The 25,724-nt window shown below is 39.2% G+C and overlaps 1 protein-coding gene across 3 annotated transcripts; it reads left to right on the top strand.

Annotated features, from left to right (window-relative positions):
* The first annotated feature begins 1,226 nt into the window (after positions 1–1,226).
* On the top strand, positions 1,227–24,588 carry card11 (caspase recruitment domain family, member 11). 3 transcript variants are annotated; one of them, XM_088354487.1, is made up of 25 exons: positions 1,227–1,261; positions 5,040–5,248; positions 5,324–5,461; positions 6,144–6,320; positions 7,040–7,188; positions 7,666–7,845; positions 8,889–9,035; positions 9,209–9,334; positions 9,413–9,607; positions 9,697–9,849; positions 11,004–11,061; positions 11,128–11,309; positions 11,383–11,489; positions 11,749–11,783; positions 11,863–11,986; positions 12,055–12,256; positions 12,331–12,457; positions 12,527–12,770; positions 13,450–13,534; positions 14,604–14,687; positions 14,849–14,966; positions 20,495–20,680; positions 20,951–21,072; positions 21,164–21,279; positions 23,202–24,588. In XM_088354487.1, the coding sequence occupies exons 2-25, from the start codon at positions 5,050–5,052 to the stop codon at positions 23,404–23,406; spliced, it is 3,459 nt and encodes a 1,152-aa protein (XP_088210613.1). In that variant the 5' UTR covers positions 1,227–1,261; positions 5,040–5,049; the 3' UTR covers positions 23,407–24,588. The 3 variants fall into 3 exon arrangements, 2 of the variants coding, with proteins under 2 accessions (XP_088210613.1, XP_088210621.1); XM_088354495.1 differs by having other exon boundaries at positions 20,498–20,680; XR_015852877.1 differs by lacking the exon at positions 23,202–24,588 and having other exon boundaries at positions 20,495–20,520; positions 21,164–21,278.
* Positions 24,589–25,724: the final 1,136 nt, after the last annotated feature.

Below are 25,724 nucleotides of genomic sequence, written 5' to 3' on the forward strand. Positions count from 1 at the left end.
AGAACATGCAAACTCTGCACGGGGAGGCTGCGGTAGCAGGAATTGAAGCCTCCGCACTGAGGGGCTGCGAGCTAGCCAATCGCCCACTGTGCCGCCCCATTTGTAGCTCAATTAGATAGTATTAACCAAGTCTGTTTAACTTTGAATTTGTAACTGTAATGCGACATATTCATTATACTTTGATTCTGATATCTTCTTTGTTAATGAATTAGTTGAATAAAGGAAGTAAACATGAAAGTTACACAAAAATCTAATAGAACAATGTTAGTTTTTTTTGTATTTAGCTACGCTCAGGGCGGCACGGCGGATGGGTGGTTAGCGCTCAGCCACAGATGGTTCAGGATTCAAGTCCAGCTACCCCAGCCTCCCTGTGCAGAGTTTGCATGTTCTCCCAGTGTCTGCGTGGGTTTCTACCGTCCTCTCTGGTTTCTTCCCACATTCCAAAAACATGTATGTCAGGTTAATTGGCCGGTTCAAATTGTCCCTAGGCATGAATGAGCGAGTAAATGGTTGTCTGTCTCTGTGTGCCCTGCGACTGGCTGGCAAACAGTTCAGGGTGACCCCTGCCCACTGCACGAAGATAGCTGTGATCGGCTCCGGCACCCCCGCAACCCTACTGAGGATAAGCGGTGTAGATAATGGATAGATGGATAGCTGCGCTCAACTGGAAATAATTACTTTGTACCAGTGCATGTACAGACAAATTTCTGAATTTAACACTCGTTAGCCGAGTCTCATTAGTTTGTACAATGATAAAGATAAAAATGATGATAATAACGATGATACTACTACTACTACTACTACTACTACCGCTAATAATAATAATAAGAATAGTTATAATAATAATAATAATGATGATAAAATTATCCATCCCATTATCTGCACCGTTGATCCTCAGTATGGTCGCGGGGGTGCCGAAGCCATCCCAGTTCTATTCGGAACAATTCTAACAGGCATCATTTCCAATTTGTTACACGTAAGACACGATATACATGATTTTAGGGGGAAAGGTTTCCTAAAACCACAAAAAGTTGAAAGGAAATCCTTTTCACCACAGGTATTTCAGTGTAACTACGCAAACTCACGCCTCTCTCTCTCTCTCTCTCTCTCTCTCTCTCTCTCTCTCTCTCTCTCTCTCTCTCTCTCTTTTATTTATTTTTTTATTTATATGCAAAGTGAAATACTGCAACAGCAACACCCAGTGGCACGCCTTATTAGGTAGAATTTCGGCCGATTTTGCAAACTGTCGTCCAGCTTTCAGGTAAGTCCGAGTTTTGATTGTTGTACGTGTTGTGAAGTAAGAATGCCCTTTTCTTCTGTACACGTTTTACTCGAAGAATGTGTATCTAAGTATCTGGTTTGAGCATTTTTTGGCTTTATTTCAAACTCGTTTTTTTAATGTTGTCTGCTTGCATTGTTTTTTTCTGCACTGTCACAGCTACTCGCACAAACCCGTATGACACAAATACTAAATGTGACACCCGCAAAAGACAATGTTTTTATAAATATTTTGATTTTTTAAACTTTTCTGAATATAAAAACAGTTTGGTACCAAAATAAGAAGTCCATTTTATTCTTAAAATATTCATTGTAAACTATCAGTGGAAGCTCAAGCTGAGTAGAACGGTTTACAATACGTATGCGAGTTATTAGTTGATTTTACAGGTGTACATGTATCAGCGAGACATATTGAAAGTGATATAATAAAATTTACCTTACATTACTACAGGGGCTTAAATCAGAGGACATTTTTCTTTTCATTCCAAACATACACGCACCCACTCACTCGTCTGCTCTGGTCCCTTTCACTCTCTACACCCGACCAGCATATCACGTTTCTTGAGATTTGAACAATGCCATCTTTGTGATGTCCTACAAACACCTGAGCCAATTACACGGATGTCAATCAAATTCTAAATGCCATTGCACAATGTATTGGATTTACTGTAAATGCAATTCAATTATTGACATCGGAATTATCTAGCAATAGGAATGATTTAGCATGTGATTGATTGTCTGTCTCCGTGTGCTCTGTGACTGGCTTGGAATCAGTCTTGGTGATTCCCTCCTCAATCCCCGAAAATAGCTGGGATGGGCTATAGCACCCAGCGAACATAGTGTGCATGAGAGGTTGGAACATGAATTAAAAACAATTCAGACAGCTATTGAAAACTGACACAATTCTTCATATGTCTGCATGTGTCCAGAGTAGGGAAGGAGTTTTAGAATAACAACATTCATCCATTATCTGCACCACCTATCCTCAGTAGGGTAGCGTGGGTGCTGGAGCCCATCCCAGCTATCTTCGGGCAGTGGGCACGGGATACCCTTAACTGGTTGCCGGCCAGTCGCAGGCCACACAGAGACAGGCAGACAAGTCACTCGCTCATTCAGACCTAGGGACAATTTGGACCGACCAATTAACCTGACATGCATGTTTTTGGAATGTGGGAGGAAACCGGAGTGCCCGGAGGAAACCCACACAAGCACGGGGAGAACATGCAAACTCCACACAGGAAGGTTGGATCTCATGACCTCAGAACTGTGATTTTTTTTTGCAGCTGGCACTCTGACGAATGTAAAGCAGTGTAATCTTGTGTAAATATTATCATTCATTGCCCATTTAAGGGGCCACAATGTAAACACCCTGACAAAGATTATATGAAAGTGAAACACGTTCACGTACACTGAGCTCTCTTGAAATGAGCCTTTTACCCACATCTGTTTTTTTAACAGGAAGCAAAGGAGCTTTTTCTCTCTAAAATAGCAGAAGAGAGAAGTTTAAGTGTGGTTTTTGTAGAGGTGTGTGCACACGTGTACAGGTTTGTGAGTTTCGCTGTGTATTCCTGTTTTTTTTTGTGATTGGCACTGAACCTTGGCTGCACTTGCTCAATTTGTGGTATGTCAGCCTCCAGGCAACATGTTGAATTTGACTTTATCTTCCTTGAGTTACCTGCTATAAATCTTTTCCGTCGATTTTTTACTATCCTGAACACTTCTGTTAGACAATACACTTTATGGTCCAACCAGGACACATTTTCAGTGACTCTCTCAGCGCCATCCGGTGTTTCAGGTTTAGATCAGACACTCTCACCCAGGCTACCTAACTGAGGGTGATCCAACCCTCAAACTTTTGTCCAGGTAGCACACTACATCACGCCTCCCCCTTTCTTAACCAGGGCCAGCATGAAGCCCTTTCAGCTGCTTCTAGGACGTTATTGATGGCTCTCTGCCTGTGCAGTCCACAAATCTCAAGGAGCCCTAGGAGACAGTGTAAAGACCTGCCTGCAAAGCCCCTGCAGCCCACCTCAATAGGCTCACAGCAGGCCCTCCACCTATTCCTCTGACATTCAGCCAAGAGATAGGCGTAATTAGCCCTGTTCCTCTCCTGAGCTTCATCCAGCTGATACTCCAAGAAGCACCATCTCCTTGCTGGCTCCGGACATCAGGCCCATTTCCGGCCGGAGTGTTGTAGCTGCGATGATGTCTAGGAATCGCAATTGCTTCCCTATGTCCACCAGGAGCTGCCAGTCCTTTGCAGTTAATACTGGTTTCCATGCGAACCAGTTGCAGGAGAAGCCTCCTAGTCGAATCAGAAATAGCACCTTCATCATGTGATTGCCATTGTTGTTTGTGTAAAGCATCTTCCCACCCTTTAGCAATGAGCCGGACCTGTTGGAGCGCACTTTGCCCCTATAGCCTTCTGGCACACATGTGACGATACTGATACCAGTATGGCTACCCAAAAACCTCAAAAAGGCTGGGTGAAGTAATGATAAGTGCAATGGTGCATTTAGGCAATTTTGAGTCTTAGTAGTTTGTTTCCGTGTTTTTTGTAGCACTCGTTTTCGGTTTGACAACACCATACATCAATCTAGTGATTCAATAATACACACCGTCCCTTTGATGAGTACTGATACCAGGATCAGTCGTTGTAGTCTACAGAATGTATGGAAATGGTTTTACATGTGTGACAAGATTGATTTGTTTAACAGCACAAGTACATCATTAAATTGCCATGGCGAGTCCTGAAAAGATGTAGTGCTTGTCGGAAAACATGGATGGAAACGTTTGTGTAGATACAGTCAAAAACCGTGTGCTATATATAGATTCTTGACAACATTCAAGTTGTGTCCTAAGTGTTTATATTCTTTCCAGAGTAACTTAGTCGGGCTTTTATTGCACGGTTTGCTTGTTTAGTTGAACTGTTGCCTATCCATTTTCCTATTTGTGTCATACAAAAACCCTGGGAGTGCAGTTACTGTTCATATTGAGGGGTCAGCCAACCCCTGAAAATTCTCATCGACAAATCTAAGTTGCGCTGGTCTCAGGTGAAGGCCAATCACGGCTTAGCTACAAAAGACGCGTGACCAGGGTTGATTTGTCCAGACTCGAGCCTACTTGTCACAAGATATTGACATCTACAAGCCTATGTACTGAGGCATGAAATGCTTACATAATATTAATTTTTTTAAATAGAAACATTTTTAATAGTTTTATCTCCGATACAAAATCCTTAAACAATTGTATACATATTTCATTGAGCTTATTTTCTTGGAGATTTTTTTTCTCAAGAAAAAACTGTTGTAAATAATTACTTTCTTTGTAGATAATTAAAAAAGGTGTGACTAACAGTCAAGTAACACGAACAAGCTTGACATTGAACAGATACAACTACCTTGGGAAAGAAAAGGTATCAATTGAAACAGATCGCAATGGTAATCATTACCATAACCGACCTGTTATGTGTGAGAAGTTAGAGCTTTTCTTTGATATGGATATGTATTTCTTTCCTGGTTTTGATACATATTCAAACTAGCTCATTTTGACATTATCCATTTGAACTTTGGGCTTTATTCACAACCATTTTTTTAAATTTTAAGATTACTTAGGTAAGCATGCCTTGTTTGTAAAAGTTTTGTCTTAATCAATTTGCTCACACGAATATTTTCAAAATTATGACCTTAACTGAACTCTTTAAATGTGCCTTTCAAGTTTGTCTGTCTGATACCTTCTTGGTTTCGGTCGTGTCTTGTCAGGTCGGATGAGATGGAAAATGGCACGCTGGGAATCCTTGACGATGTTGAGATGCGCTGGGAGAACGTGGAGTGCAAACGTTACGAAATTTGCCGCATCGTCTCTCCAGCCAAGCTAACTCCTTACCTCCGCCAGTGCAAAGTGCTAGACGAGCAGGACGAAGATGAGATTCTCAACTCTTTGCTGCTGGTCTCCAAAGCTAACCGTACAAGTACGCCATCAGATAAGTGAGTTTGTTATTTCGTGAAAATGACTTTAAGGACAAATTTTGGCTGAATATCACAAGGTCGACTGCTCGACATCCTTCACTGCAAGGGAGAACGAGGGTATGTGGTGTTTTTGGAGAGCTTGGAATTTTACTATCCAGAACTTTACAAACAGGTGACGGGGAAGGACCCCACACGTCGCTTCTCCACTATTGTAGGTGAGACACATTTCTTTTATAGATCAAGTTCAAATTAAGCCCAAAAAAATCATAGACATTCACCTCAACTGATATATACACTAGTGATACCTCTACATGCGAGATTAATTCGTTCCTGGATCATGATGGTTTTTAGAATTTCCCATACCTCGAGCACATTTTTCAGATAACTTAAATCCAGAAAATCCGTTCCCAGCCTCTCGAAAGCATTCAAGTTAACCCTAAATACCTATATAACACATCCTCCTGATCACTTAAAATATATTCATACATCACTCAAACAGAAGAAGAAAGTAAAAAAGATCAATAACCGAGCATTGCCTAGAAGCACACGTTGCCGTGGAATTAAGTCTGTATGGCGGTAAATGTATGTGCTTTTTGGGATGAGCTAATGCTGGGGGTGAGTGGTCTTGAGCACTCGCCTTCTAGTGGTAGCGTCCGGAAATTTGGATTTAGATTTTATCTTGTATGTTGGTCAAGATTTTTGTTTGAAGGACATCTCGTATCTTGAATTCCTCCTATCACAGGTAGCCAATATGTAGAGGGGCAACTATATACAGTTTTCTTTGGTCGGACCGCTGCAAATATTGGCTAATGGTTGAGTTGGGTAACTCATAAAGTTACTCGAGTATTACAGTTCATAATAAAGTCTGATTCATGTTTTTTCTTGCCCTTGCTGCAGTGGAGGAGGGTCATGAAGGTCTGACCCAGTTTTTGATGAACGAGGTCATAAAGCTCCAGCAGCAGTCTAAAGCCAAGACTCTGCAGCACGTTGAGCTCAGCAGAAAGAACTGCACCCTGGAAGACGAGCAGAAGAAACTACGCCTAGTAAATCAGGAACTCCAGACCTCGCAACAAAGTACAAAAAAAATAAAATAAACCACAATATTGTTATTTCCCTCCTATGTCTCTGAATAAATCTTCATGAGGTGTCAGTATTTATGGTGAGGTTAAATTTGAAGATGTGCAGTTAAAGAAACAATAGTTCCTCCTTTATTATCATGATCAAGACAAATTACCTGATTTGAAACTGCATGTGCACAATTTGGGCTCAAGAGTTTGGCAGGCTTTAAGGTTAAAATTTGGACCACAATGATTATTACGTGTGTGTCAGAGGTAAGATTTTAAGCCTGAGTCTGACCCGACCCAAATTTCAGCTTGGGTTGGGCCTAAAATGTCAATAATCTCGGTCGGGTCGGGCAGGGCTTCGTTTTTACAGACTTTTTTTTAATCCCCCTGTCATTGTTACTCTTTGTCTCTCTGCCTCTTTCTCTCTTGAAGTGCCACACTAGATTCTTGATGACGTACTGCTGCTGTGGTTTACACAATCTTTTTAAACTCAGATTTTGTTACAAAAGTAAGGCTTTATTTTGTTATCATAAATCACCCTCCTCCTCCCGAGTCTTCACATTTAAAATATGAAATTTTGAATTTCGGGTTTGCTTCTGGCTAGGTCTTGCAAATCAGTTAATCGGTTGGGCCGGGGCTGGGTCGGGATTTTATGCCTGCGGGTCTGGGTTGGGTTGGGATGTTTTTCTTTTAGGCGCAATCTTACCTCTACTGTGTGTGGGTCTATAGGGTGCAACAAAATGAAAGAAGAACGAAACACCTACAGCGATGAGCTGCTGAGAGTCAAAGATGAGAATTACAAACTGGCCATGCGATACGCCGCTCTGAGCGAGGAGAAGAACTTGGCAGTAATGAGGAGCAGAGACCTGCAGTTAGAGGTAAGAAGGAAAATAATTCAATATTTCCAATTAGTACTCATATCAGGACAAAATTTTGGACAGTGAAACATCAACAATATAAAATGTAACCTTTACTCGCATTTGTTTTTACTTAATTCTTGCCCGATCATCCTGATATTTGTTTATCTCAGTTTTCTCTTTAAATCTTTATGACGTGTTTATCTTGTTTACTATGGAGTGCTATGTCTAATCCTGTTGCAAACAATGTTCACTACGTAAGTATCAATAACAATAAAGACTGTTTTGTTTTGTTCTGTTCTATTCTATTAGATTTGATTCGATTAAATGGTAAATGGTCTGCATTTATAATGCGCTTTTTAAGTCAATTACCTCCCAAAGCGCTTTACAATGTGCTTCACATTTACCTATTCTATTCTATTCTATTCTTTTCTATTCTATTCTATTCTATCCAAGCATCATTTGCAATATATAAATGGTCGCAATACTTTGAAACAGATTGACCAGTTCAAGCACAGGCTCAACAAGATGGAGGAAGAGTGCAAAATGGAGAGGAAGCATAGCCTCAAACTCAAAAATGACATCGAGAATCGTCCCAAGAGGGAGCAGATCTTTGAGCTCGAGAGGGAGAATGAGACCCTCAAATATAAACTGCAGGAGCTGCAATCCATAATCCAGGTATGAAACAACTTGCATGGAGCTGTCAATCTAGCAATATTAACCATAAATATAAAAGAATGCCCAAAAAGTTACAAATGACAACTGTTGTAAATTAGTAATAATGTTAGTGACTTACAAATAAAACTCTTTCTTTGTGTATGCTAATTGTGCCATATTTTGGTTTAAGAAAAAAATAATTCCTAGCCTTGTGTGTCTACTTCAGGCAAAGACATTTAAATGGAGATTTATTTCTCTCATGATAGAAAAATAAGAAATAGGAAGAAAATAAATACTAAACATGGCAAAAATTGTCTGCACTTTTTCAGTACTACGTTTTTTATTTTACCATATAAAATAAATCTTAAACGAAGAAAATAATATTTGAAATTAGCAAAAATATTTTGCAGGGGAAGAATATTTTTTTCAACTTGTAAGTATGTTTAACACAAAAATAATTTAGTAGTGTACATGTTCATAACATAGAAAATATAAAGTTAACAATGTCAATAACACTGTCAAATAAGTCACCAAGAAAATAATAGAATAGAATAGAATAGAACAGAATAGAATAGAATAGAATAGAATAGAATAGAATAGAATAGTCTTTGTTGTCATTGATAAAATTGTGAACATTGTTGGCAACAGGATTAGACTTGTCACTCCAGGATAAACAAGTAATGAAGACTTAAAAAAGAAAAAATAAGATTAAATGAATGTCAGGGTAAATAGGAAAAAATATTTACAAGGTAATGCTTGGAGACAGGCCCACGTTTAAGTGCATCATGATAATGGTGCAATTATTATGGGTGCAACAACATTTAGCAGAAACAATATTCCCAATAAGTCAATACCAAAATAAGTCGTAGCTGAGGTCAGAGGAATACTTTATAAAGTTCTTGTCTCTGTTGCGGTATCACAAGCCAGCAAAGTTCTCCATACGGGCATAGAGCAGCAAATGATTTTCTGGGCTACAAGTAATCCTTTTTTAGGTTTGTGCTTGTAGTAGATTATAAAACCCTTTAAAATGATTCTTAATCATTTCTGTTATTGTTAATTCCCAGCCGAGTTATGTGTCTACATCAGACAAAGACATTCTTGAAATTTTGGAACATGACAGACAAGAAGCACTTGAAGATAGACAAGACCTGGTCAACCGCCTCTACAACCTTCATGAAGAAGTCAGACAGGCAGAGGAACTACGAGACAAGGTAACTTAACACAACCTTTATGATCAAAGGAGATTTGTAGTAACCCATTGTTTAGTACTGTAATTGTGGTTTATCGTCCTTTTGTCAAAGTTGAGTGTTTATGCCTGAATTCAAAAGAGAAGTATTTAACCTATGATATGATCTAAAACGTTCTGGTTTACTTTATCTCGCAGTACCTGGAAGAGAAGGAGGACCTGGAGCTTAAGTGCTCGACGTTGCAGAAGGACTGTCAGATGTACCGCAACAGAATGGACACAATCACCTTGCAGCTCAAGGAAGTGGAAAAAGAGAGGGACCAGGTGACTCAACGCTCGTCCGTGGTCACTCTCGGGTGAACTCACCAATTTGACCTCTTGTAATCCCGCATGGCTCCACAGGCTTTTCGGGCCAGAGATGAAGCCCAGCACCAGTTCTCGCAGAGTCTTGTTGACAAAGACAAGTATCGCAAACAGATTAGAGAGTTGGAGGAGAAGAGCGACGAGCTCCAGATTGAGATAGTGCGTAAAGAAGCTCGGTTAGTTACGCTCGAGTCTCGCCTGCGACGGATCTCAAAGGATATTGCCTTGAATCAGGTTTGGCATTTTTACATACAGAAGGATTTTTTTGTTTTCGTTTGAATTACGCAAAAATGAACAAATTTTTCATCGTTTGTTTTCCTCAGAGCCAGTCAAAGGACACGCTGCCAGCTATCCTTTTTCAGCGTGAGCTTATGCCTGGCCAGGGTCAGTCAGAATGGTCCAGTGATGAGTCTCCTGACGAAAGGATTTTACCTGAGGAGTCCCGCCTCAGACGCAGGCCCAACCTAAAAGCAGTGGTAGGAAAATGATCAGAATTGGAATTTTCGACATGGTTGTCCAATGTTGCAACAAAAGGCTCTTCTATTCTCACTACATCGCTGCAAGAACAAACAAACAAAAAAAAAAAAAATCAAAAAACATTTTTTGCTCCCCTAGTGGGTAATTTCACTAATTTTCTCATTGTTTTAGTGCTTTAGGAGAGACAAAAAGTTAAAACGTGTCACATAATGGCATTTGTAAGTCTTGATCCACTGGCAGGTAATTTCAATATTATTGCTCTTCTTATATATTACTTTTTTCTAAACACTAGTGGAAAATTTTAAGTTTTTTTATATAAAACATCTGGTTTTACCACTAAAATTAATTTTAGCAACAAACAATTAACCAAGAGAGTGCGCTCGAAGACCACTCTATATGTTTGTCAAAGGCAGAACAGTTAGTGTCATTTAATTATGACTATGCGTTTACAATTCCATCCGCCATATTTTCCTGTAAATAAGTCGCACAGGATTAGAAGGCGCACTTTCCAATGTCTGGCCAATTTGGGTTTTTTAGGGGCGCCCTATAATCTGGAAAATACGGTAACATTTGATTGTGTCCCGTTTCTAGTACTTTGATTAAAAAAGAAAAGAAAAAGAAAATTCTAAATGAAAATAGTCATCTGACTGTTAAACCAGAATGCAGGTAGACAGGCGCCTTGCATGGTTGTCGCTCATATCGGCGTGTGAGTGTGTGTGTGAATGGGTAAGTGTGAAGCACATTGTTAAGCGCTTTAGGAGGTCTTCAGTGACTTGAAAAGCGCTATATAAATGCAGACCATTTACCACTTATAAAGATGATTTTTTACCATGTTTTACTATTTTTTCAAACTACATGTCTCTAAGTAGACTTTTTGCAGTGATCCGATTTATGACGATATTCCGTTCGAGAATATTGCACCATCAATATTTGATAGTAAGTTATTCAATCTTTTCCCTAAATGGATGATTAATGAATTTGCAAGTAATACTACTTTTTTCCTGAACATTCAAATCTTATAATCGATAATTTTCATGATCAATCACTGTTAAATCTCAACATTGACAATATATATTTGTGCGGTCATCAAAATCAAAATCTTGCTAATAAACTAATACTTGTTACTTTAAGGAACTTATTTTTGACCGTTTAGAACAGAGCCAAGTCTCCCATCCGGGTACCTAAAGACCTGAAGTCTTTCCATTCAGAAGGTAAACACACAATACACATCAGTGTTCAAACATTATGAATTGATGTTAAATTTACAATGTTGACAGCCAACAGTGGTGAACTTCTGGAAGTTCACGGGCCAAGCGCACAAACCAACAGCAACTCCCTCCCTCCCTCCTCCTGTGTTACCCCAACATCACCCACGTATCCTCGCAGTTTGAGCCCCGCCCTCACTTTTTCCTCCTCACCGCTCCATTTCTCCTTGACAGAACATCCCAAACGGCTAAATGTAGTAATGAATAAATCGTGTTGTCTTTGTCTTGAGGAATGTTGAACTTAAATTGTTTTGTTAAATTCTCCAGATGCGTTATCGTACTGAGAGCATCCAATCCACGCAGCCCGAACCTCCTGAGAAAGCATCTCTGTACCGGAGGGAAAGGGAGAATGAAGATGATTTCCAGCCTCGCAGGTAGTGAGAAAGCTATGTATTACCCGTGTAATTTGGTCCACCTGTAATATCTGTTGATATCAAAGTTAAATGTGGATTATTGTAGTCTTTAGACAATGTGAGGTCTTAGCAAGGAAAATGCTATGTCCTAAAAGAGGTGGAAGAGAATTTACGAGAAAGAAGACTAAACTGTGTGTTCATGTTTTGATTAATGGACAAAATATTCTTCAAGGAGGTACAATATTTACTATTCTTTTAAGCTTTTTTTTGTGTCTTTCAGCCTCTCAGACTTTGAAAGTGACCCTTTGGAAATTGGTAATGTACCTTGATAAAACCTGCTGTTGTTAAAGATGCCAAATAGTGCAATTTAATCTTTTCCAAAATCCTTCTCCAGAGGAGGAAATGAATTGTGGCCCGCCTTCTCTCCACTCATCTTCCTCATCCCATCAATCAGAAGTGATGGACTCTTATGACTTGGAGCAAGTCAACAATATCTTCCGAAGACTTTCTCTGGAACGGTACACGACACACAAAAGCAATTTTTCTGCAGGGTTTCCTTTACTATTTTGTTCAATTGTGCCCGCAGGCCATTTCGTCCATCTTTGTCTTCCTTTTTTAGTATCAGCTCGGCTCTAAAGCCTGTGCAAGAGTTAACATTAATTGGTGAAAACTTGCTAAAGGACACAACTCTGATTGGCGGTAATGACAGTGGGATTTTCATCTCATCAGTACAGCCGGGCTCTGTTGCCGAGATGAGTGGGTTGCGAGAAGGTCACCGCCTCTTGTTGGTGAGATCCAACTCAAATCTCACGTCATTCTCACTTGTTTTTGTCTGAAGATTTTTTGTCTCCGCTATAACCAGCTTGAGGGTCGTGTTTGTGGGGAGAACCAGAGGATTTCGTTAGAAAACAGCACCCAGGAGGAAGCCCACTGGGTGCTGCAGTACTGCTCTGGGCTAATAAGGCTGCACTATCGAGCCTGCTTTGACTGTAGGCATGCGACCTTACATAATTAAAACGTTTTTACGCTCTGATCTACCGACTGTATGTGCTCTCCAGCTTATCGTCGTCTTCAAAGGGACCTGGAAGAAGGTACGCGATTTTCTGGGGACTCCTTTCACATACGCTTGAACCTCAACATCTCCAGCCAGTTTGACAACTGCTCACTGAGTGTGCAATGTGACGAGGTGGTCCATGTTTTGGACACTATGCACCAGGGCCAATTTGATTGGCTTTGTGCCCACGTTGACCCCTACAGCGGCTGTGACCTTCCGGAACGTGGGACTCTGCCCAGCAACTCACGGTAATAACAACAACATTGTTTTATGCTAGATAGTTAGCCAAAACTTAACAAACCTTTCAAATGGTCAAATAAGTTACTGATCTCTGTAGCTAAGGGTCATAAGTTATATAACAAAATAGTATGTGAAATAAATATTATTATAAGTGCACATATAGCTGAGTCTAAATGTGTACATTGAGTTAAGTTAAGCCTCCACTTGTAGTTTGCCTGTGCATTATTTACCCTAATTAAATGATGGGATGAAGTCGATATCTGGCCAATCGAATAGGCTCCCCCAAATAATCCTTCTGAGTGCAAGCCCAGATTGCTGAATGGCACAGTGATGGAGCTATCATCTCGCGCCCTTTTAGGTTGTGGGTTATATTGCATGCTATTGTGACCGTTTCAAAGTATCTTGGAGCAAGAATACACCTGGTTATGCCTGATGCTGTGTCCTCAGTAGGTGAATATGTTGTAAAAGCACTTTGAGGGCCTTAGAAGTTGTAAAAGTCCTTTATCAGTCAATATATTAAATTCTACTCACATACTCACTTCTTTCCCTTTCTGGTATCCTGTATTCAGTCTCAAAAGGTTTCTTGAATACCATTAGTATGTAGACATTGTTTTTGTTTAATATTTAACCATTTTCATTTTGTCTCTTGGAAACTATTTGCGTGTTTGTGTATGATTGTGAATTTAGGGCTCAGCAGCTACTCCTTCTAAAAATACAGAAGTTGATGTGTCGAGGCGGGAAAGAAGACAACGAATTGCAACGTAACATCAGGGTAAAAGCTTTATTTTGATTTGTAGAGAACATTAAATCAATTTGTAATGATGACAAATAAATCTACACTGTACCAGCACTCAGTGTTGGGCGCTTTACAGAAAAACAGTGATTACCTACAGAAACTAATTAGTTAATTTAAAAAGTAATTCAGCTAGTGCCCAGATTACTGACACCAAAACCTAGCGCATTACCCTGGAAGTAACTTATCTAGTTACGAATTAAGGTATACAGTATATTGGCGTAGAAGCGGACCCCTCAAACTACTTTAAAATTGCCACATAATAAAAAAGGAAAAGAACATATGTGCAACAACCTGTGGAAGCAAGTGAAGGCTTTATTATTTTTGGCTTGCACAATATTGAGAGTTTGCAAACAAACAATAAGCCGAACCACTCCATATTCATTTTGTCTCTGGACTTCTAACCACTCAAATATCTTCTCCATTTCTGAGTCCTGTCCAAAGAGTTCTCCTTTTTTCTCCAGGCATGGTGTATTACAAAAATAATTTTATAAATAAAAAGACCAAAATTACGCACACCTTTTACTGTGAGTTTTGTCCGCACGTCTGCCCCATTGATTTCCCGCTGGTTTGCTGCCTACCCTTAGCTACTGGTGACACTCACCCAAAAATGTGCATATAAGCTGACTCCTTGATTACAATATTTTATTTTATAGTTGTAAATTTGGCTTGGATGTGATGGGGAGAAATTCATGAAATAAGTATAAACATGGCCACCCTTTAGAGCACGTTGTTGGTGGATCAAGGATTGTATTTGCCAATGTAAGTAATAGAGGAGTAAGGTATTTAGCAATCGGAGGACACCAATTCACAATCTGGTTCAATACATAGCATGATAACACAGTAACACACCATGTGGTAAAAACAGTAACGTTACAATGTTTTATTAATAACGCGTTACAGTACTTTTCATCAAGAAAGGAACGTGTTCCTTCATAACGCGTTAGTCCCAACACTGCTGGCACTATAATGTTGTTTGAACCCACACAAGATAAATAAATCAAATATGTTAAGTTCAGGATATGCTTTTGTCTGGAATAATTTGCAGCCAGATGCAGGCAGCAGCTCTTCTGACCCCAAAGCCAGCCCACGTATGTTTAGAGCCAGTGTTTTCCTCAATCAGATCCTGCAGGTAAAACATTTTGTATGTCATCCATATGTACAACAATCAAGTTCTTAACTTAATTTACATTTGTTATGGCACTCCGTAATCAGTACTGCGCTGTTTTGATGTGAAAGGCTTAGTGTTGTAAGAACTTATCTATTTAAGACAGATGATGTTGTTTTTTGTAGCTGGTCAGCAGGGCGGACACCAAGTACAAGCGACTGAACCGCAGCGAGCGAGTGAGAATCATAGCCCCCAATAATGCAACACTACCCAAACAAGGCTTAGACACTCTCAACGTGAATGGTGAGTACAAAGTTATGGAGGGGGAATTAATAGGTTTGTAAACAAAGCAATTGTAAGATTTAACTACCAGATGGGGGTGGGCAGATGGAGGTGGGCGGACCAATCCAAATATCGATACCAAACAAGTACTTCGATCAGTCCATACTATTGTCATGGGATTGATACTTCATCGTTTCACCAATTTCCTCAAAGTGAAACTATATGTAAACTGCCGTCCAAAAGTTGTGGGTCACTTAAAAATGTCCATTCTTTGATTAAAGCAAAGTTTCAAAAATATTTTTCTTTTTATTAAAAAACATTATTTCTAACCTACTCAATGTCTCAAACATACTATTTGTTTGTTTGTTTTTTAATGAAGAAAAAGTGTGACACACTACTGTCTTGGTGATCTCGAACTTTTAATCGATAGTGTGGATAGTGCCGCCCTTCTCTCTCACCATCACCAGCACCATCAGCCACTCTCTAAGTGTATGCATGTTTGTAAAACTGACAAGCACAGTTTTAGCACCTCTCCCTACCTGGTCTGCTGCTGTATCTTCCCTGCCAGACAGAAGAGAGGGACAGATTTACCTGTGGACCCTTATTAGAAGCTAAATATGACAGAGACAAAAGGGAAGCGCAGCGCGATGTGGACGTTATTTTTCAACAACAGAAAAGGACAATGCTAGGTGTCATTTGTGTGGTAAAGTTGTCTGATACTGTTGTAAATTTACATAGACACATTAAACATTTCAGCTTACATAGAGCAACAAGCTGGAGCCGATAAGGTAAACATGGTACTGTTCCTGAACAAAACCCCTGTAAATCCGTTGTCACTATAGCAACAGAGCCAAAAGGGCTTGTTCGATACATTGCAGATTTTTTTTTTGACTCTCTTGACTTTTGCACTGTAAACGTTGTTGTAGTAGAATTAATTTGGTATTTATACTGTTGATGTTTTTTGATTGTATTGTTTAAACAATTTGCACTTTCTGACTTTATTTTTTCAAAAATATTATGTAATGGAAGGCATAGTTGACACTTTAACATTGTTATATTTGTATTAACGTTACATTGCTGCTTTTTTATTTGGCTGTCTTGTTTTTTATCTGAAACAGTTGTTATAGTAATAGGTTTATTTATTTTTAAACTGTTAAAGTTTTAATTGTAGTTATTGAATCAAAAAAAAAAGAAACATTTTAGTCCCTTAAACCTTTTTTCTCTGTTTATCGTAAATATAAAACTAAGTCATGGGGGAGGGTTTGAGTATTCATCCATCCATCCATTATCTGCTTATCCTCAGTAGGGTCACTGAGGTGCTGGAGCCCTTCCCAGATATCTTTGGGCAGTGAGCATGGGACACCCTGAACTGGTTGCCAGCCAGTCACAGGGCACACAGAGACATACAACCATCCACTCACTCATCTACACCTAGGAACAATTTCAAACAACCAATTAACCTGACATGCAGGTTTTTGGGATATGGGAGGAGACCACGCAGGGGAGACCATGCAAACTCTAAGCTGGGAGGTTGAGGTAGCTGGACTTGAACCCTGAAGCTCTGTACCGTGGGGTTGCGCGCTATTTACCCAACCACCATGCCGCCCTTCAAGTATTCAGTGATCATTAAATGTCCGAGCAAAAGTATCAGTATCAGATTGGTATTGATCAATACTACCATCTATTTACTTGGATCAGATTGATACTAAAATTCCCCGTATCGCCCACCCCCAATACCAGCTTTGGCGGTTAGTACAATTCCGTTTACACGATGGAATGCTGCCTTATTTTTTTTCAGTTGATAGTTAACTGTGAGAAGGTACTGAGAAAGTGCTCTGAGGCTTGATAAAAGGGCCGGTCTTGACACGAATTCTAAAGTTGCCAATTATTAATATGATGCAATTCAACTCCCACACGTTTAACGGCTGTTGGGTCATGTTTTAGCAGCAAATGTTCAGTTTCACTGTAGCTATTGCATTCTTATAACTTGACAAAACATAGCCCCTCCTACGCAGATTGTTGGATTATTCTCACATAACTTCCTTGCAATACAAAAATATTGGATTAGTACATACCAGTTGCGGGCCATGCATTTCACACCTAGACATTAGCTCAGGAGGTAGAACGCTTGTCTTAGTATCAAGAGGTTGCAGGTTTGATTCCCGGCTCCACCGTGTTATATGTCGAAGTGTCTTCGGGCAAGACACTGAATCCCTAATGCCCCCAATAGCAGGTAGTTGCCTTGCTATCGGTTAGTGTGTAAAGGGGAAAAGTGTGAAGCACATTGTAAAGTGCTTTGGGAGGCCTTCATTGACTGGAAAAGCGCGATATAAATGCAGACCATTTACATTTACATAGTAAAATGACATAGGTAATTCTTCAAATGATAATGAAATTATAAAATGTGAATTATTTTTTCTTATTTCAGAAAATGTTTTGAATTTGTTATCATAAAATAAAAACAAGTACAGATGTCTAATAAGAAATGTGATATATTAAGATAGAATTGTCCTTATTGACATAGTGAACATTGTTTTAGTAAAATTAGACATAGCACTCCAAGATAAACAAGATAAATTTGTAAGCTAGTATTAGGGGTGGGCGATACGGGGAATTTTAGTATCAATCTGATCCAAGTAAATAGATGGTAGTATTGATCAATACCAATCTGATAACGATACTTTTGCTCGGACATTTAATCATCATTGATCATTGAATACTTGAAGGGCGGCATGGCGGTTGCGTAGGATAAACTTTGCAAGTCTTAAAAGAGAAAAATGAGACAAAAGAGTGTCAGATACTTTCTGTCCAGTGTCAACTGGTATCTCTTATTTGATAATTGTGGGAATATTGAAGAAATGTGGGCAATATTTAAATCTGTTGTTTACACTTTGATATCTGTATACGTACCCTCAGTTGCTGTTACGCCTCACGTCAACCGGGATATAGCTGAATTGCATAGGCGAAAGCAGTTTATTCACAAGCTTTATAAACGTGATCAGTTGGCATACTTGGAAAGTTATCAAGATGCTTCAAGGGAACTGCGGAGGGCCATCAGGCGGGAAAGGCTGGCTGAGGAAAATAAAGTTTTAGAGGCTAATAATACTCGTAAATTATTTTCATACATCAACCGTAAACTAATTTCTAGGGCATCTATTCCCAACCTGAAGGCATCTGACGGTACCGTTGCTACTGATAATGCTGATAATGTCAGTATATTAAATGATCAGTATGCCAGTGTTTTTGGTCTTGACAATGGTGTTTCACCCGAATTTCCCAGCAGAACATCAGCTGTTCTGAATTCTGTGGAATTTTCAAAGGAGTTAATTCATAAATACTTGATAAAACTTCCCAGCAGTTTTCAGCCGGCCCTGACAAAATTCCAAATTTCTTGCTTAAAAAGCTAGCTGACTTTTTATGTGAACCATTATTTGACCTGTTTTCTAGATCTTTTGAGGATTCACAGCTGCCTGAGGACTGGCTCAGTGCTATTGTCATACCCATTTTTAAAGGGGGAAGCACAACAAGTGCAGCCAACTATAGACCAGTTAGCTTGACTAGCTGCGTCTGTAAAGTGTTTGAGAAAATGATCTCAGATGCCATATGGATATTTATACAGGAGCACAATCTTTTTACGTTTAAGCAACATGGGTTTAGGTCCGGACATCCTACCATGACTAACTTGATAGCTCATTTGAATAATATTACCAGTATGTTTTTTGTTCACAATATGGCTGGTCATGTTGTTTACTTATACTTTTGCAAGGCTTTTGATAAAGTGTCTCATGACAAGCTTTTACAAAAACTGAAATGCTATGGTATTAGTGGAAAACTGCTTGAATGGATAACTGCATATTTGTCAAATCGTAAACAATGCGTAAAAATTGATGATGTTCTTTCAGCGTGGTCGGAAGTTTGTAGTGGGGTACCGCAGGGCTCAGTACTAGGACCATTATTATTTCTGTTTTTTGTGAACGACCTACCTGAGGCCATTCAAAGTAGTGACATCTCAATTTTTGCCGATGATGCTAAACTGTCGACTTTCTTACCAAAAACCCAGGTTGCAGAAACAATTGATTCTCTCCAAATTGACATTAAATCAGTTTTTCTTTGATATCCACTGTTGCCACTGTTCGGAAACAGTGGCAACTGCAACTGTCATCTCACAAATGCTTAGCACAGTCGTTTTTTCATGGTTCTGTTCCGCTGTATAACATTAATGATCATGATTTGCATGTTGTTACTGAACATAAGAATCTGGGTGTCACTCTTACTTCAAACCTAAAGTTTATCACGCATATCGCCAAAATTACCAACAAAGCCAATAACATAGCATCAAACATTTACAAACACTTTTACAACAAGAACCCAGCATTCTTAGTTCGAATGTTTTGCGTTTATGTTAGACCCGGGTTAGAATATAATAGCATTGTGTGGAACCCTTTCTTACTCAAGGACATTAACCTACTGGAAGGAGTTCAACGTCAGTATACGGAGCGGATACCTGGGATGCACAACTTGTCATATCCAGAAAGACTACAAAGACTGAACTTGAACATTTTGGAGCTCCGCAGAATTCGATTTGATTTAATTTTTGTGTTCAAAGTACTGCATGGAATGATCGATGTGCCTTTTGATCAATTTTTTGAGTTCTGTCGTGTTGATGGTTTACGTGGTCACAGATATAAATTACGGGTGCCTAGACCTACCAGCAACTTGTATGGAAACTTTATTTCTTTCAGGATACCAAAAATTTGGAATTTTTTGCCTGACCGGGTTATTAGTGCAAATACAGTGCAAACCTTTAAGCAAAGGTTGGCAGAAATAGATTTGTCACATTTTCTTAGGGGAGGGCGCGTAAGGTGACCATATTTGGCCATGCTCACTCTCAACATTAGTTTTTTTTTTTTTGTGTGTGTCATGTTTTGATTAATGTATCCAACAATACCTTCAATAAACATTTCATTTCGGATAACAAAATATCTTCAAGGTAAGTTTTCGATACTGGCTTAAGTTGTAAGTGTAGATTTCATTTGTGATTTTTCTTTTTGCAATGAAAATGATAAATACATTTGATTTTATTGTGAATCAAAAAAGGGTTTCTGCCAATTATAATCCAAAACATATAACACAAAGTATGTCCTTCTGTGGGCAGCACGGCGGCGCAGTGGTTAGCGCGTGTGCGGCACAGTTCTGAGGTCATCAGATTGAACCCACCTGTGTGTAGTCTGCATGTTCTCCCCGTGCTTGCGTGGATTTCTTTAGGGCACTCCAGTTTCTTTCCACATTCCAAAAACATGCAGTTCAGGTTAATTGACTACGGTAGTCTAAATTGTCCCTCGGTGTGTATGAGCAAGTGAGTTGTCCGTCTCTGTGTACCCTCAGACTGTCTGGCAACCAGTTCAAGGTGTCCCCTGCCCACTGCCCGAACATAGCTGTGATGGGCTCCAGCACCCCCGCAACCCTACTAAGGAAAAGCAGTTCAGATAATGGATGGATGGTGTCCTTCTGTAACGTCGGTGTGTTCTATGTGCTTTCTTTTGTGCCAGTAGATGCAGCTGATCTGCAGGAGGAGGTGAGCAGGAGTTTGAACCTGACCCCTTACAGTCATGTTACCTCCCAAAGGCCTGAAAACCGAAGACCGGTCCTCTTCTTGCCCACTGCTTTGGCCAAAACAATCTCACAGAAATTAGTTAATATGGGGGGTGCGGCCGACTTCAGTGTGTGCAAACCAGGTTTGTCTGTGGTGGGATTAAGGGCTTTTGCATGCTTTGGAAAAACATCTAGGTAAAAATTCTAAAATGCACAATGACAATCATCACAGTTGTATGTTTTGGTAATGACAGGTCATCTGACTGATGCTGCATTTTGCACAATGTCTCAAGATGAAAACATTGCAATTTTCTGTTCCTCCTATTTGCATTTATGCCCCTTTTGATTATACACTTCCTCAACCATTCTTGGAATTCCTCTTTGCCAGCATTAACCTTCTGTTTTTTTTGTAGATGTTTTATCCAAAGAAGAGTTTAATCAGAAGGTGAATTTGGAGTCTTTGGTTTATCACAAAGAAAAATGTGCGTCTTTTGAATTAATCACCAGGGAGAGCATGGAGGCCATTGCTGCAAAGGTTGCTCGCACACAACTGGATTAAGATATCTGTGCCTATTTTACCTATTCCTTTCTGAGTTTTGGCTATTTTTCCCTTTCACTGTCACCAGGGCAAACATTGCCTATTGGAAGTCGACCTGAGCTCTGTGAAAAACCTCCTGAAGGCAGAAATTTACCCCATCATCATTTTTATCAAGATCTGTAAAAAAAATGTCAAGAAACTACGGTAGGCCAAGATCACATCACAAGCAGCTATTATACTGTAAAATTCCAAACCCGATTAAAAACAAACTCCTGGGTTCGTACGGGTGCTTTAAATAATTGAAAACGCTTGAATTTCGATTTGTGTTTTCAAGGATTGAAAAGTGCTTCAATTTTGGGTGAAGTGCTTGTAAATGCTTGAAATTTAATCCACATTTCTCAACAAGTCTGATTAAAAATGACCGACTCTGCTCTCTGGTGGCTTCGCTTTGCCATTACGTTACTTTTCCCCTTATGATTACTGACTGCTGGAATTCGATTGTATGGCATTGTCCTACGAAGTATCATCGCCCCCTACAGGTTACGACCAACTGGACAGGTGAAGGCTACGCCTAAACAGCACTATGAGATGTGTATTAGTGCAAGGATTACATATAAATTATGAACATTTATTATGGGCTGTGCAAAAAATGAAGGTAGGGTTTTTTCGTGGTAATTTGTACCCAAAACACATATGGGAGAGATTTGTCTCAAAAATATTTACACATCTATTATCCCAGGGCTACCGCAGATCCTTGAAAAGTCTCAAAAGTCATTGAGTTAATTATTTTTAAAATAACGCCTCCGTTGGCATTAAAATGTCTTAAATCTAATTTTCGAAAATGTTGAAAAATGTGAAAACATTAATACAATTTATATTTGTTTGAACTAAAAGGAGCAGCATGACAGCGCAGTGGTTAGCACATGTGTGGCACAGTTCTGAGGTCATGAGATCAAATATCCTGGGTGGAGTTTGCATGTTCTCCCCATGCTTGTGTGGGTTTCCTCTGAGTACTCCGGTTTCCTCCCACATTCCAAAAACGTGCATTTCAGGTTAATTGGCCGGTCCATATTGTCCCTAGGTGTGAATGAGTGAATGAGTTGTCTGTCTCTGTGTGCCCCGCGACTGGCTGGCAACCAGTTCAGGGTGTCCCCTGCCCACTGCCTGAAGATAAATGGGATAGGCTTCAGCCCCCTTGCGACCCTACTGAGGATAAGCGGTGCAGATAATGGATGGATGGATGAACTAAAAGGATTTAGTAGCATTTATTGTATTTTTTTAATAATTCACCTATTTTCTTTGGTGGCATATGGCATAAATAACCACAGTAACAGGATTTTCAGAACGGTGAAGGGGTATCAGTCGGGCCATTTAGAGCATACAGGTACTCGTGTGTTACTCAGAGCAACTTCGGATAGAGATGTTTACATCGGACCAAGGGAAAGTGAACATTTAATGAAATTTGGCTGTCCGACGAACGTTTTTCGCCATGGCCAAAAGGTGCGCCAGGTAATGTGTGCGAGGCACAACGTATTGTGTGCAAGAAATATTTGAGTGTTTTGTTTTGTTTGTTTAAATTGCGTTTTTTGTCTACTCGGTCTTGAATTCAATTTCAAAAGGCATTGTAAATGTATTTGAAATTCTTGAATTGAACTGTCCATAAGCTGTAGGAACCCGTGTTCAGAAACACAAGTATATTTGCGATTTAATCAAAATCTACAAATTATATGTCTCGATAAATGCACACACATTAAAAATTGCATATGTAAATTGAAGGTATATTTGTGTATATGCAAAATCCAGGATTTACACTGGATTTTTTTCTCTAACGGTGCTGGACAAATCGGAAAATTTGCTTTAAAAGTCCTTGAAAAGTTATGTAATTTGGCTATTAAAAGGTGTGCAAACCCTGAGACACTTAATGTATTAATGTACATTTTGAAAGTAAGGCCAAATGTCTTTATTTCTCTGCAACTTGTATTTCAGTTGGGGCAAGGATAACATTATAAGAATGCTATATATTTTGTTTTGCATTAGTTAATTACAGTAACCTATATTTCAGGGTTAATGTCAGACAAATTAAATAAACAACTACAACAGTTATTTCTTTCCTGTTTTTTTAACAGGAAGTTGCCACTGCGTCTTGAGTCGGAGGAGGACTTTTTGAGGTCCATCAGGGAGATGAAGAAGGAACTAGAAGGAATTCCTTGTCTCTATGTGACCCTGGAACCGGACGCCTGGCTAGGGACAGAAGACCTCATCAGGGTCGTCAAAGAACGAATTTTCGAAGAGCAAAATAAGACTGTGTGGGTGGAGAATAATCTCCTGTAAACACCTTTGACATTTTGCCTCGTCGCCTGGATAAACGTTGCTGAACCATACACAAAAAACTGTTGAAGTTGTTCATTTAAGTAAAATGATCTGAGGAGATATTTTTTTACGTTCATGTTGTGTTTCCTGCATTGTTTGAGGACTACATAACATGTAGGACCAATACTGCATTCTACCGTTTAATATGATAAATACAACATTTAAGAGTGCTATTCAAGGGATATATTTTGTATTTATAGCGCCTCCAAGTGGTAACAAAAAAAACGTAACAAAAACGGTAAAAGACCGGCTCTACTCAAGGGGTCGCCAACCTTTTGAACCTGAGGCGCGAAGGGCTACCTGTTTGAGATGCATTTCTAAAATAGAAATTTGTAATTACTATGTTGTTACAATGTTATTATGTAACTGCTTAGTTGTAATTATTGCCTGTAGGGTTAATTCAAACACAACCACTAAAACATTGATTTAAAGACACTGATCATGTCTATTATCAAGCAATGCTAGTTAGAAATAAAATTTCCTAGAAAATCACTTTGACACAACACTGGTGAGCTATTTTCAAAACCGGTCCATGGGCTACTCAGGTACTCTTAGGGGGGCAATTTGGAGCCTGAGGGCACAACGTTGGTGATCCCTGCTCTACTATTTTGAAAGAGAAATGATGCCATCACAATACACTGCACAGGCATTTGCTAGACGGTAATTTGAAAGAAATAATCCACCATGTTCATCTGTTTAGTTGTTACAAAAAGGTAACTATAACCCTGTTTGAACCGCCCTCACGAATTATGTACATTATCTTCGGAGATTTAATCAAAATACTGAAAAGTATCAATAGCTCACTCGTTCTTTCTAGCAAACATGGGGCAACAAGAGGAGCAGAAAAGTGATCGAACATACAAAGAATGGGGCGGAATCACTACATGTGAGCGGCACTAAAAAAATGCATTTAAAAATGATTGCTTTCTTTTTGTATTTGCAGGTAATTAGTGTGCAAAATCACGACACTATCACTGTATTGTTATAGTGTGAAAAGATTTGACTTAGTGAATCTAAATATGTCAAGAGGTTTAGCATCCCCACTTCAAACGAGTAATACTAAAACGACATCCCAGACTTTGTTGGAAAACTTGGTGTGTTTAAATCAATACATTCTTAATGTCCTCTTAATGTAAACTAAGAATGAGCATGTTTCGCCTGCCAAGTAAGAGAGTTTTATTTTTGCTCAATAAACTATACAACATTGTAAAAATGTCAGCACTTTCTGTAGGACTGCAAGCAACTACCTGACTTTAAGGGCTATACAAATAAACATGACTTGACATAACATGTACTAAAAACTGTTCCGTGCTCGACGATAAAGCTTATTACTGTAGCATACCTGTCAACCTGTACTTTTTTGCTGTACAAAGTACGTTTATTATGCATTTTAAGACATGTACGACGTACAAGAAAATCTGTACGGAAAAACGCAAATTTGAAAATTATGGTATACACCGACTATCACGAAACGGCAAATCAATCAAGTCAAACGAGTTCGCCGCGGTAGCCTTTATCTCGGTATCGTTTTTTTGTTGTTGTTGCAAACGTAGCGAGCGGTTTGATGCTACTGTGCACATGCGTCTGCTGCCTGGGGATTTCCCATCATGCATCATTCCGTGGTAGTTGTGTAGTGAAAGGAAGTCCGTCTCTTTTTAGAGAACCGGCTTTTTCGGCTCAACTCATTAAAGAAAGCCGGCTCTCAAACGGCTCAGTTGCTTTGATGCATTATATTACGAATTATTATGTTGTATAAAGAAGTTAAGAAAAAAAGGAAGTATAAAAGGAGAAAATGATTAAAGACCGGTTTGTGGCTACCCCATTAATCAGTATATTACAAACAATTATTTAATGCAGAAAATGAGTTAACAATTTGAATAAGAAAATGTATTATTCTACTTAATTATATTTGCATGTATTTTTTCCTTCTACAGTGAACGTCCAAGCTACTTCATTTTGGAACTTTTCTTTTATTATAAACCTCATTCATGTCGAGCAACCCAGTATCTCACAACAAAATGTTATATCCTATATAACGAAACACGTGTGCAATATAACATGTTAAACTACATAAATAAACACGTTTGAAAAAAAAATAAGGGGTAAGATTATTTGGGATTTTGTAAGGGAAAATACGACAGTTTGTAAGGCCATGAAGCCGTGGAGCTTGACAGGTATGCTGTAGGCTGAAATGAACCGTCAAATTATCAACAGATAAAACAGGAGATTAACATTCAGAAGAAAGGGCGCCATTCTGCCAAAGTAGGCTAAATGTTTTC

This window comes from Urocampus carinirostris, chromosome 1 (assembly GCF_059441175.1).
Source record: "Urocampus carinirostris isolate Australia breed hairy pipefish chromosome 1, RoL_Ucar_1.0, whole genome shotgun sequence".
Lineage (NCBI taxonomy): Eukaryota > Metazoa > Chordata > Actinopteri > Syngnathiformes > Syngnathidae > Urocampus > Urocampus carinirostris.